This window comes from Gigantopelta aegis, chromosome 5 (genome assembly GCF_016097555.1).
Source record: "Gigantopelta aegis isolate Gae_Host chromosome 5, Gae_host_genome, whole genome shotgun sequence".
NCBI lineage: Eukaryota > Metazoa > Mollusca > Gastropoda > Neomphalida > Peltospiridae > Gigantopelta > Gigantopelta aegis.
Window position 1 is genome coordinate 5,705,760 of NC_054703.1, and position 13,722 is coordinate 5,719,481.

The 13,722-nt window shown below is 39.1% G+C and overlaps 2 protein-coding genes across 3 annotated transcripts in view; both read left to right on the forward strand.

The window, feature by feature from the left end:
- LOC121373497 overlaps positions 1–6,728 on the forward strand; it is a 28,007-nt gene extending 21,279 nt beyond the window's left edge. Inside the window, exon 2 of the mRNA XM_041500167.1 lies at positions 903–6,728. Coding sequence (XP_041356101.1) covers positions 903–1,891 — 989 coding nt within the window. The 3' untranslated portion in view covers positions 1,892–6,728. The remainder of the gene's footprint in view (positions 1–902) is intronic.
- Positions 6,729–13,456: 6,728 nt separating this feature from the next.
- LOC121373218 (CTD small phosphatase-like protein 2-B) overlaps positions 13,457–13,722 on the forward strand; it is a 53,907-nt gene continuing 53,641 nt past the window's right edge. For both annotated transcript variants that reach the window (XR_005958044.1, XM_041499705.1), the window contains exon 1: positions 13,457–13,520. The gene's annotated coding sequence lies outside the window, so the exon portion shown is untranslated. The remainder of the gene's footprint in view (positions 13,521–13,722) is intronic.

The following is a 13,722-nucleotide window of genomic DNA, read 5'->3' on the forward strand; positions in this document are numbered from 1 at the left end:
TGGGATTTTATAATCATATTCAATAGATTTTAATATGCATGTAATCATATTCAATGGATTTATTTAGAAACAAAATGTTTTGTGTTTTTGGGTGGGTTTTTTTTTTTTGGGGGGGGGGGGGGGGGGGGGGTTGTTAAAAATAATCAAAGTTGAATCAATGTCTGATACTGCTTTTTGGTGATAGACGTGAAAGTGATTCTTGTCAAAAACGTTTTATCTGTCCAATAAGATTATACGTGTAGTGTCATTCATCTTGTTATGGATATGGCATTTAGCTCAGAAGGCATAGTGCTCGCCTGAGGTGCTTGGAGTCATAGGCTCAACACACCTCCATGGATACATTGAGTTTCCCCCGTCTCAGCCAGTGCCTCACGACTGGTATATCAAAGGCAGTAAAATGAGCTGTTCTGTCTGTAAAAAGTACATTACTGCTAACGGTAAAATGTGGTGGCTTTCCTCTCAAGACTACATGACACAATGACCAAATATTTGATATCCATTAGCTGATGATTTACTAATTACCAGTATTCAATGTGTTTTAATGGTGTCATAAAATGGTCATCTTGTTTTCAAAATGGTCAAATACGGGTATTTTATAACAACTTGAAAGTTATCTTACGTCCATGACTTCCTATTGTTTGGAGGATATGTTGGTGTTCTCGTCATGTTATTTCATGTTTGTTTGTGTTTACATGACATTCGCGTTTATGTTACTACTATATCAATTGCCTGCTCTCTTCTTCGTTTGTTCTAACTGTTGAATTTTTATATTGATGTTGCTCATCACTTTAGTTTTGTCTATACCATAGTTTGACACCCAATAGCCGATGTATTTTTCATGGTGGGGTGTCGTTAAACATTCATTCATTCGTTCATTTATTCATTCTTCGTTTGTTTTACAGGTGCTGAACCTGCACAACCACTGCCATCAGCTGGTGTTCGAGACAGCAAATCAGTTAAAGTGGCAAAATCTACTAAGAAGAAGAAAAGCAAGAAACTTAAGCTTCCTCCTGCTCACTTGGTTCTCCCTAGTGGTCAATCAGACATGAATACAACTGACGAGCAGCAGCCAGTCCGAGTACCCAGTGTGTACGAGCCTCAGGGAGACAGCGCCTTGTGTGGGCCAGCATCATTGGCCCGTTTATCACCTGACATCTCTTCTCATTCGAGTCTCGCGGCTTATTCGCAGGATATACTTGACTCTAAACATCCCTGGACTCTTGACCCAGTTGCTGACTCAAACACAGCGTCTACCATTACCTCAAGAACAACATCCAAGGATCGATCTTCTAAAAAAGATATTTCCAAAGCAAGAAAGTCGCCTGTGCCCCGTGAGCTAGGAACTGTCGATGTTGTGTCTCGTGGTAAAAGTGGAAGATCCAAGTCTCGTAGTAGACAAACTGATGCTGCAGGTCTCGGTGTGGGTTCACGAGTGACTGGTTTGTTGTCAGTCACGAGCGCCAGTGAAACAGAGGCTGCGCAGTCTGCAAGAGGAAAGAAGAAGAGGAGGAAGAGGAAGAAGAAAGATCTAGCTGAAACAACCAGTGAACCAGTACTGGAAGCGTCAGGGTCGTCAAAAGATCCAGCAGCCAGTCAAACTAGTGCTTCCGTGTCTTCAAGGAGTCAATCTGCCAGTCGCACAACCCAGCGAAAAATGCAGGGATTGTCTTCTGGGTCTTCCAAAGACCGATCAACCGACTTTACGTCCATTGACCAAAGTGATGATTCTGATGAAGAAGGCGAAGGTGTAACAACATCAGTACGAATGGCCAGCAAGAAGCAGGGAAGGAAAGATTCCAACATATCACGTGGTCTTGGGTTGCTTGGTGCAAGACGGAAACGGCGTCGCAGAAAGAATATTGTTGTTGTTGCAACACCCAAACATTTTTAGTTATGGAAACATCTGGACATTTCCCCTAGACTGTGATTTTTGTATACCCTATACAAGGTTTAAAGTGGTGAATCTGGTATGACAATCTGCAGCCAAATTCATGTTTCAGTTGGCCAAACGAAGTAGATTCTTTAAGGATTTGTATTTGTTTGAGTTTCTAATTAGCTTTTTGAAAATTTAACTTTAATTTGCAATTGATGATTTGAAAAATTACAGTTCAAACCTTGACTATAGTAACACTTTGGCATTTATAACCAAATAGTAACAACCAAACGTTCCCATATGGACAGACATTATAATATTCCTGTTATAGCAATACCAGATATCTCTAGCTGGGTAGCTACAGACATTATAATATTCCTGTTATAGCAATACCAGATATCTCTAGCTGGGTAACTACAGACATTATAATATTCCTGTTATAGAAATACCAGATATCTCTAACTGGGTAACTACAGAGATAATTCCACCTGCACCGTGAATTGTACATACTAAGTGAAAATAATTATGTGGCAATATATAGACTGTCGTCCATAAGCATTTAATAATAACTATACGTTCTTCGTGAACATTTGATATAAAAGAAAACTATGGAATAGTACTATTTAAGTATCGCAATGACAAAATAGTCATTGTTGGTAGTATTTAGTTGTTTCTGGCAGCATTATATATAATTTTGACATCAGTATTAATACTAGCGTTATAATTATTACCGTAGCGTGAATTATAAACTTATGGAATGACTAACAGAATAATCTGTTTCAAAACAAAAATATTCCACGACGATTGTACATCTTGTTCAGATCAAATCACTAAATATGTCGTGGAGATTGGATAACCTATCACCATCAACGTACTAAATATGTCATGAAGAATGGATAACTAATCACCATCCACGTACTAAATATGTAAGGAGATTGGATAACCAATCACCATCCACGTACTAAATATGTAATGGAGATTGGATAACCAATCACCATCCACGAACTAAATATGTCACGAAGATTGAATAACCAATCACCATCTACGTACTAAATTTGTCATGGAGATTAGACAACCAATCCCAAAGGGCCTATAAAACTATTTTAGAGCTACGAAATCGTAAAACGAACATACGCTATGACGTCACTATAGCATGTGCTCTAGTGACATCGTAGCCTACGATAGTTTTACAATTTCGTATCGCTAAGCTACTTTCGAAAATCCCAGGACAATACAATTCACACTTAGTGTATTGGATTTTAACGATTGTTCTCTGTTCTTTTTATTTGTACCAGATCACTTATTATTGGCCAATGTAATCACGCTAATGAAAACGTATTGTTCAATACGTGTATATACACGCTGGTGAACCTAAACAGAACATAAAACTCGATACATGACTATGAAACGAATTTGTAAATCTTTTCACCCCTTGAGATTTATTTAAACGGCACTATTTTAAAAGAATAAGATGTCCTATATGGAATTTTAGGGGTGAAAATATTCAAAATGTTGTCTTGGATAATGTGACAGACAATCTAATGGTTTGAAATCCAGGTTAGGATTAGGCATGTGCCTTTTGAATTTTTGCTCAAATCTCGGACAGTTTCAACTAACTCTCGTATAACCAACCAATCAGCTACCGCCGTCATGAGGCCTTAGTGATGAACTGACAATTTAATTTTTGGGGAAGAAGTAAGTTTTGAAATTGTTTTGTGAAACTCATTTTTATTTCATACTGTGTAAATAATTTCAGTTGTATTTTTCATATACTTTTTTTTAAACTTTTTTTTTCTCTCTAAAACAAATCTTCGTATCTCTTTCACCGCCAAAATAGATGGCCAATTCCAACCGTAATCAACCTCTATTCCCGAAATAATTAAATTGTCGGTACTCCTACTTTGTTTATATACACAAATATATTTTTTTTCAACTACATTATTTTTGTATCAGATGGCAATGTATATAGGTATACCAAAAGTTACTTCAATGTTTGAATGTTCTTTGTGCCAAATTCAGTACCACAAAGGCCTCATATTTGATATATTTGTGAACGGTGTGTGTTATGTTTATTGAGTGTGTCTGTTCTATGTACTTGCTTTACAGCCTGAGGTTTATTTCTGTTGTTGTATGAACGTTAATGGTTATGCAGACTGGCGGTTACTGATTGGAAACGGGTGTTAGCTGAAACACTGTCAATAAGAGATTAAAAATATTACCGTGACCTGGCCTTCAAATAAGATAGATTTTACTTGATCACAAATAAACCTATTACAAGATGAAGATTCAGATCTGTATTTATTCTGAATACATTGTAGCTCGTGTCACACTGATATCAGTGATATGTAACAAAACCTAAATATGGACTGAAACCAAGTTTAAACAGAGTACATTACATGGTCATCTGTTGAAGCTATTTAAGGAGACCACCTTATGTCTGCTGCCGTTATAACATGTTTCCGATTAACAGATCCTAATTAATGACTAAAATTAAATATATTGTCTTGTTTATAATACCAGTGTCTGTGTGTTCAATATGTGTCTGGCTGTCCTAAAGTTTGTAATACCTCAAACTTTGTTTTGCGTTCCTATATATATTGTTTCATACGTACGCAATGATTGGGCGTAAAGTCCAGTTAGGGTTACTTGAACCATTAGAACGACCACAAACTCCCAACATAACAACAGACACTGATATGCTAAAGAAGAAAATATATTTAATATATAATTGTTGTTGTTAAAAATGTCCTATTAATAGAAAACGTATTACTATGGTAGCAAACTCACAACTGTACATTCGTATGTATGTACACTGTATATATCTTTTTGCATGACGCTTTTCTGACATGCATCGCCAAATACTATCTTGTACGACCTCATGATAAGAACAAACGAGGCTTTTATAAATATCAATTCTATGTAACAATTATTTCTCAAAATGAAATTATTTATTCCTCAATTTCCAGAATGAGTTGTTACTGGATACCAGGACATTTTAACTCACTCTAAGAAATAGAATATTCATGGAAGTATACTCAGAAACGTCGAATCGTGTTTGAATGAGCGGGGAAAATAAAACATTTTCCTCAAGATAATAACTGATACGAAACACACGTTGAAACTAAAAAAACATTTTTTTTTTAAATGAACGACAACAATGAAATACCAGTAATCTTAGCTATAATTATATATCTCGTTTAGAGACCTTCCAAAGTGTTTTACCATTGTAAGATATTTCTGACAAACAATTTCTAAAATTAGATATTAAATACATTTTCCTGTTTATAATATCGCTGTCCGTATATCTGTTTTTCGGGTCACAGTAATGTTTGTAAAGTCAAGTCATACGGTTTAAGGTGCACATTCAGAGCAAGCTGTTTTAAATAGTGCACGTCTGTCATGGGCACAGGTGCGGGCCTCAGCCAGTTGCTCCGTCCAGGACAAGAAAGGGCTAGGGAGGGAGGGAGAGAGGACCGCCCGCACTGGCAGGTCCAAAGAGAATACCAGCAGCCGAACCAATATCGGTAACAGTTGGTTTTGGTGCTATGAAATCTGAAATGTTACGTAGGATTAATACCAAAGGGGAAAATGTGATACTATATGGTTTTTTCTAAGGTATGAAATTATTGGGAGTTAAAATCCAGTTTGAGCTTACTGCAGATATCGGGACGACCACAAAAACACATTGAATGTACAGACAACGATATTATAGGCAAGAAAATGTGTTTAATGTAAGTCTCGGAAACATTTTACAATGGCAATAATACAAACACAGAACAGTCTCTGTACATAATAAATATTCATATAGTTTTGTTGTGATAAATTAGAAACAAAATGAAGTGAGTAAGATCAGCCTATATTACTTTGTTACCAGTGGCGGATCAAGAAAATCCATTTAGGGGGGCCCCCAATGACGTGAGGCGGAATGGCAAGGGAACTTTGGAGGGAGGTTTGGAGGGGGATCGTAAAAAATGTTTTAAACAAATTAATATATAATAAAATTATAACTGTCGCAAACGTTAGGAGGACGGGACTCTGCCCTCTCCTCCCTCTAGATCCGCCTCTGGTTACCAAAACTGTTTCGACTTTGGTATGATCCCTGTTAATAATGAGAGAACAAAATTACGCCTCTGTTGTGAAAGGGAAGTAACTCGTGTACGTTCAGCGACAAACTAGCAACGCTAACGTTCGCGAACGATTAGACTGGTTACCGATATTAGCCCTCTACATTGCGACCGATTTGGTGACGTAAGTGACAGACTCTTTTGTTTGTTTGTTGGGGTTTTTTCATTTGGCGACTAAAACATTTCATACTACCTATATAAAAACACAAGTAGGCGCCATCTGGCTCCTAGGTGGAACGGTTAACGTAGGGGGCTGGATATGGTCATGTTGTTTAATATGAGTCACGTAACCCAGTCTAGCGAACGTTTTAAAGCCATATCTGGCTGAACTCTACCAAAGATTTTGCTTCTGTTCGAGGTATTTGCTAATACTGTCTTTCAAACTGTTTGTGATATTACTTCTTCTTTCTTGCGAACTGTCCTTCACGATGAATACTTGAAACCTGTGCAGAAATTCTAAATGTGATCTCTCGCCAATTTTCATGACAAAAAGGAGACAAAATTATGAAAATATACCAAATATATATTTTATTTTTTTCTGAGATAGTATTAATATTATAGATTTATATATTTACCAGACCATATATGGTTAGTGCTTTCAGATATTGCTTATGTATCACACATTTTTTTATTTGTCCTAGAATGTTTTAGTTATTATATATTAGAGATTATGAGCAATTCAGTGAGTTTAATTTTTTTTTTTCTTATAGAATAAAAGTTATGTTGTCTTATATTTGACTTGTGTTATATTTCAGTGTTGTGTATGTCAGACTGGCATTCTAGACTTTCAACCAGTGCACCACAACTGGTCAAAGGTCGTGGTATGTGCTTTCCTGTCTGTGGGAAAGTGCATATAAAAGATCATTTCTGCATTAGGAAAAAATGTAGCGGGTTTCCTCTGATGACTACGTGTCAGAATTATACCAAATGTTTGACATACAGTAGCCGATAATTAATTGATCAATGTGCTCTAGTGGTGTCGCTAAACAAAACGAACTTTAACTTGCTTCCTTCATGCTGACCAAACTTTTAGAGCTGCACAGGTTGTCGTTGACAGCCAAGTTACAGACCCGTATGAACGAAATCCGGGGGGGGGGGGGGGGGGGGGGGGGCATAATCTCTAGTGGAGGCGTCGCAGTCTGTAGTGGGGGGAGTGGAAGGGCACAAGCCACAATTTTATCTCTATTTATATGCAGTAGGACCAAGAAAGGTTCATATTCGTCCTCAAACCCCCCCCCCCCCCCCCCCCCCCCCCAGCCCCAATTAAAAAAAATCTGGGCTGGGACATATGCATAACGTGGTCCTGACCTCGGGAGGGGTGTGTCAGATATGAACCTAGCGGACCCTGCCAAGTTTCCATATATTCATTTACTTACCTTTGTTTGACACAGGCATGGTGCAAGCAAGTAGACATTGACAAAGCGCCCGAGTTTCTAAGGGGTTCGTGGGTATGCCGTACGATTTACTAACACTAATATACTGACACACAATGAAAATGCAAAACAGATATTTTTCAATATTTTGTTGTGATTAATGAAAAATATATTTATTGGACTTAAAATAACAATTTATGAGAGGAAGATGGTGGATGATTACCATTCTGGAGAGCAAACTGTAGTCTCGCAGCACGATGTCGCGGTGTCATGATGTTATCGTTGTACGGGCGTCTGCATCTGAGTCCAGCCGTTCTGAGTCGATGGATGACCGTCATCGGATGGATAGGCCTTCCATGACGTCCTATCGTGTTGCTTGCTGTCATCGTCGCAGTTCTGAACCGGGAGGTGTCATCGAATCTGCCGATCTTGGCGTGGGGTCGTAACGGGACGTTGACCAGGTCGAGGTCGATCACGGACACTCCCAGTCTGTTGATGACGTTCAGCAAGTCGTCCAATAGTTGATGGATGGACTCTGAAGGTCCTAGCAACTTGGCTTTACGAAGTCCCCCATTTAACCATGCCCAACGCTTGCTTCCTTTGTTCTTCTCGGAGTCTGGCATTCTTAATGTGACGAGGAATATGACACCGTTACGTGACTTTTATGTATCCACATACTGACATTTCACGTGCATTGCATACAGCATGATTGAGCACGTACTGAACGCATTTCAAACCATTTTGTGTTTCTGCTATTGTATGTGTAATGAGAACAAAACCAGTATTAAAACCCAGACAAAAGTACCAATCAATGGCTTCCTCTCATAAATTGTTATTTTAAGTCCAATAAATATATTTTTCATTAATCACAGCAAAATATTGAAAAATATCTGTTTTGCGTTTTCATTGTGTGTCAGTATATATTTCATTCAGCCACCCCGTTCCGCCGTGTCTGTGACTAACCCGAGTACTCTGACTGTAAGTGAGCTAGACGGACATTACGCTCTCATTACAGTCAGTGACCAAGCTATGCATTTGTTTGGCAATTGCCGACAACCAAAAAGTTGTCAAAGATTTCCGCTCTAATACCACAACAATCCTATGTTTGACGTCAAATACATTTACATCGACCATTTTCGAGTTACTTGATTAAAAAAAATTAAGATATTAATCACTAATACACACACTACAGAAAGAAACCCGACAGCACCCACATTCAGTTAAGCTTCGGCAAACTCCGGAAAGCAGAATTCGCCGACCTATATCGTGACGTTGCGTCACATGATCGCCCACTCAGCCATTTTCCGTCTTCCAGGGGCCGTCTCAAAACGACAAGTGCCCAACAATCACAACAAAAGTTTGTTTTGTGTAACGACACCACTAGAGCACATTAATTCATTAATCATCGGCTACTGGATGTCAAATATTTTATCATAGTGTTAGAGAGGCAACCCGCTACATTTTATTAATTAATTAATTCATTCATTCATTCATTCATTCATTCATTCACTCATTCATTCATTCATTCATTCATTTAAGTTTCATCTAGTACATTTCCCCTGGATAAATAACCTAATATTTTACTGCCTTAGCCTCATCGGGAACGGAAGACACGGGAGGAGGGGGTGTCAACTACGCCCCTAATCGGGTAAACGTATTGATAGGTGACAGGTGATTGATAAAGGAAAGGAACATGTGTTTAATGTTCAACACATCAGAATATACAAACGTTTGCGGGTTATTTGGAGTGCAACTACGGTTACCACGATAACATAGCCTACAGTAATTATGATACCTAGGCACATGGGCGTCGATCGGTGGGGGACAGGGGGGACGCCTCCCCCTCACTTTTCAACGCCGGGGGACAATCTATATAAATATCTCCCACTTTTTCGTTTAACACACATACACACACACACACACACACACACTAACATGCCCCCCCCCCCCCCCCCCCCCCACACACACACTTTTAAAGCCGGATTGACGCCCATGCCTAGATATAGAAGAAACCCGTCACAATGTAGATAACTGCAAATCAACAAGTGGTAGGCTATTTTACAGACACGTTTAATGTCAACATTAGAGCACATTGATTGATTAATCAGCTGTTGTATGTCAAACATTTGCTCATTATTGACATGCACGTGGTCTTCAGTTAAAGTTTGTTTTGTCTATCGACACAACTAGAGCTCATTGGTGTCCTAAATATTAGATGTGCCCCGTGTTATGCATGGGCAAGTTTAGATGGAGTGTGGTAGCTTTACATTGGGCTTCCCCTAAAATATAGTCAGCCCTCGTGAGCCGAGGCTATATACCCGACCACCGTACGTATAGCCATTACGATTGTATTTGCTGCATTCATCTTTTTATTATCCACATAGTTCAAGATATTCATGGAAATATAACCAGTATGACACACATGTGTCATGATGATTTCACGTGCACAATCAATGGCGTAATTTGGGGAAATTACGTCATAACTAAATGAGGCTTCATCAAAATGACGTCGTCTCTTTCTAGTTATGTTTGAAACGTTTTGACACGGTCCTAGCTTGTTATTCATTAAATAATAATAATAATAATAATAATAATAATAATAATAATAACAATAACAATAATATTTGAAATAATGTACGTGGATAATAAAAAAATTATTACACTCGCGTGTGAATCGTGCTGATTTTACGAAACTCGTGTCAGGATTCATGTATTACCCTCGCTCTCGCTCGAGTAATACAGTACTCCTGACACTTTTTTCGTAAATTTTATATCCGTAAGACACACTAGCTCGTATAATAATCTTTATGTACGCGATATTTAGCACGATGTGTGTACGGTAGTCGACTGGACATATGAAGTGCGACATCGGGTAAGTACAAATAATGTTTCGGTAGTGCATATCAAAAGAGGACGCCCAGTCAGAACGATGAGTAACTGTTAAAACGCCCTTGCGTATTATATAACAGACCGGCCTCGGTGGTGGCGTGGTTAAGCCATCGGACATAAGGCTGGTAGGTACTGGGTTAGCAGCACGGTACCGACTCCCACCCAGAGCGAGTTTTAACGACTCGGTGGGTACGTGTAAGATCACTACATCCTGTCTCTCTCTCTCTCTCTCTCTCTCTCTCTCTCTCTCTCTCTCTCTCTCTCTCTCTCTCTCTCTCTCTCTCTCTCTCTCTCTCTCTCTCTCTCTCTCTCTCTCTCTCTCTCTCTCTCTCTCTCTCTCTCTCTCAACACCGACAACTAACCCACTGTCCTGGACAGACAACCCAGATAGCTCAGGTATATGCCCAGGACAGCGTGCTTGAACCTTAATTACGCACAAAATAATTTTAAAGAGAAAAGAGAAAGGAATATAATAGACTGGTTTTTGGATGTCATACATTTGATAATTGTATTATATACAGGTCTGTAGGAACGGGGGAGCCGAGGAGAGGGGCTGTGCTCCCCAACTCGAAGACGAAAATATATGGGTTACTTCCTTTTTTGTTCGCATTTTTAATCCAAAAATCAGGCTTGCGCCACCCCCATCCCCTGCAATCCAGATATTTTAAAAATTTAAAACACACCACTAGAGCACATTGATTTATTAATGATCGGCTATAGCATGTCAAACATTTCGTAATTTGGACATATATAGTCTTAAAGAGGAAACCCGCTACGCTTTTCCATTAGCAGTGATGGATCTTTTATATACACTTTCCCACGAACAGGGCGACACATACCACAACCTTTGATATATCAGTCGTGGGGCACTAGTAGGACGGGGGAAACCCAATTCGAGAATGAATCCACTGAAGAGATTCGATCCTACGACGCAAGCACCTCAGCCGAGCACTCTACCGACTGTACCAGATCCAGCCCCAATTAGCAGCAATGGATCTTTTATATGTCATTCACCATACAGGACAGCACATACTACGAGGGGGGATATATATATATATATATATATATATATATATATATATATATATATATATATATATATATATATATATATATATATATATATATATATATATGTAACTATGTGGATTTTATTGTTTTAATGATTTTATTATGCACAACGCACATGCACCTAAACCTTTGGCTAGGAGCTGTAGGGACATGCATGTACCTGTCTTTACATCTGACCTCTGACCAGGGACAGTGACGATCAACCAATAGACTGGCCAGCTGTGTTTGACCCAGTTGGTGGCTATTCACTGTCACTCACCTGACATTCCGGCCTTGGCCGGCTCCTCCGTCCATGACAGGAGTTTAATATAGTGTTTTAAGACTGTCTATGTATAGTTGTGAATGTATTTTAATAATGCTATTTTTGCTTATAGGGTTTGTTTGACTATATATCCTTATTCTCCGGAATAAAGAACCCTGTTAAAATATCTTCACCGAGTTTAGTTGTCTTTTCGGGGAAGTAACATAGAGAGAGAGAGGGAGAGAGGGAGAGGGAGAGGGAGAGGGAGAGGGAGAAGGGGAGGGAGGGGGAGGGGGAGGGGAGGGGGAGGGGAGGGGACGGGGAGGGGGAGAGGGAGAGACGGACGGACGGACGGACGGACGGACGTCTATGACGTTATAATCCCTATGCTATACATTCAGGTATTTAAAACACCATAATCCAGGCGCACTTCCATAGGATGGCAGGGGCGAATTATGGGGGGGGGTCCCCCAGTTGCATGGACCCCCCCCCCCCCCCGGCTAAAACAAATCCAACCCCACCACGTAGATCTAAACTGATGTCCACGTAAAATTTATAATTTAAAATTATAAACATTTACATATTGTTTCGGACCCCCCCCCCCCCCCCCCCACACACACGCACTTATATAAAGCATAATCCGCCCCTGGGAGGGTGCTGGGGCTGCGCACCCCATAATTCTCCCTCAGTTCAAAGTACATTGTACTATGAAAAAATAATTTTGTTTTGTTGTTGTTGTTTTTGTTGGTTTGTTTTTGTTTTGTTTTGTTTTTATACAATGATACACAGTCACGGCCTAAGCAGGTGAATATAGGGGTGGATAAATGGTTGATATCTAGAGAAGAAATGAAAGCTGGAGTTTCTAAGGGTTTCGTAGGCAAGCTCCTGGTAAAGTTTTTAAAACTAGATGTCTTAAAATGCATTTTCTTGCATTCTATAAGTAGGCATAACATTCACAATAACAATTGCCTGTACATGCAACAATGTTTTAATTAATTTTTCACGATGTATAATTTTTCCATAGATGTGTGTACACTGAATATATCAACAACACACCCCTGTACACATTGGTTGGATCCAATCCAATAATTACTTGAAAGGAACAACTTGTAGCCTACGATCAATTAAATAACAATCGCAAGTATTATAATCATTTTGCAGTGACTTATTTTAAGTTACTTTGTAAAGAAAAGGAGGCCTCACATTTCGATAATGTTTTAAAGTAGCAACGCGAATTGCATGCTAGTTTGTTTCCTTTTTAAAACGGACTTCGGTTTATAAAATTAACCTGTTACCTTTGATAATAAGGCTCCATCATGCATATATACATTATACTAATTGTTTGAACAATTGTAAAAAAAAAAGGTTTACGTTTATATTTGCAAGAGACATATTGTATCATACTAGTTAAGAATTCTGCAAACTTGATATGATTCACTGGCTTACCTGTGGGTGGTATACATACGGGGCTTTTGGGACCATGCACCCCCCCCCATCCCTACCTCCCCACCCCCTCAAGTCAAGCACGCGTGATTTCTTACATCACGCTTTATATTTGCACGTCGCCACATAACATGTAAAAGTGGGAATTAAACAGTCGAGTGACCCCTCCCCCAACATGCGTGTCCTCCCCCCCCCCTGTATAAATAAATATAAAAGCCAGGCTTCGCCAGTGATATAATTTAACCTAAAGCCCCGTTTGTGTTGTCTTTATCTAATGTAATGGTAGATATGCGTAAAACATTTGACAGCAGAGACCCATGTCTATTAATTAATACTTTTTTTTGGTTAAATCAGTATATTAAAAATATGTAACATGCAATAGAGATGTAGAAGACATTAATAATAATGATCACGGCCATTCAAGAATGCGCATGCGTGTACCGAACCATCCGGGGATCGCTGCCTACGCGCGAAATGGAGTCAGAGTAAACATCGAAAGAGTGTCAGTGAGTAAATTTTAATTATTTGTGTCTTCTAGATCGTTAATGAATATGATTTTAGGCTGTACACCCAGTCTAGCTTTTCGTATCGACACTGTCAATATCGGATTCTGATTAGAACTGTAAAAACTAAATCCATCAAGTCCCGTGTTCGGCCTGACCTCAATTTGGCAACCTGCCAATCGATGTGCACCGAGTTTGCGATTAT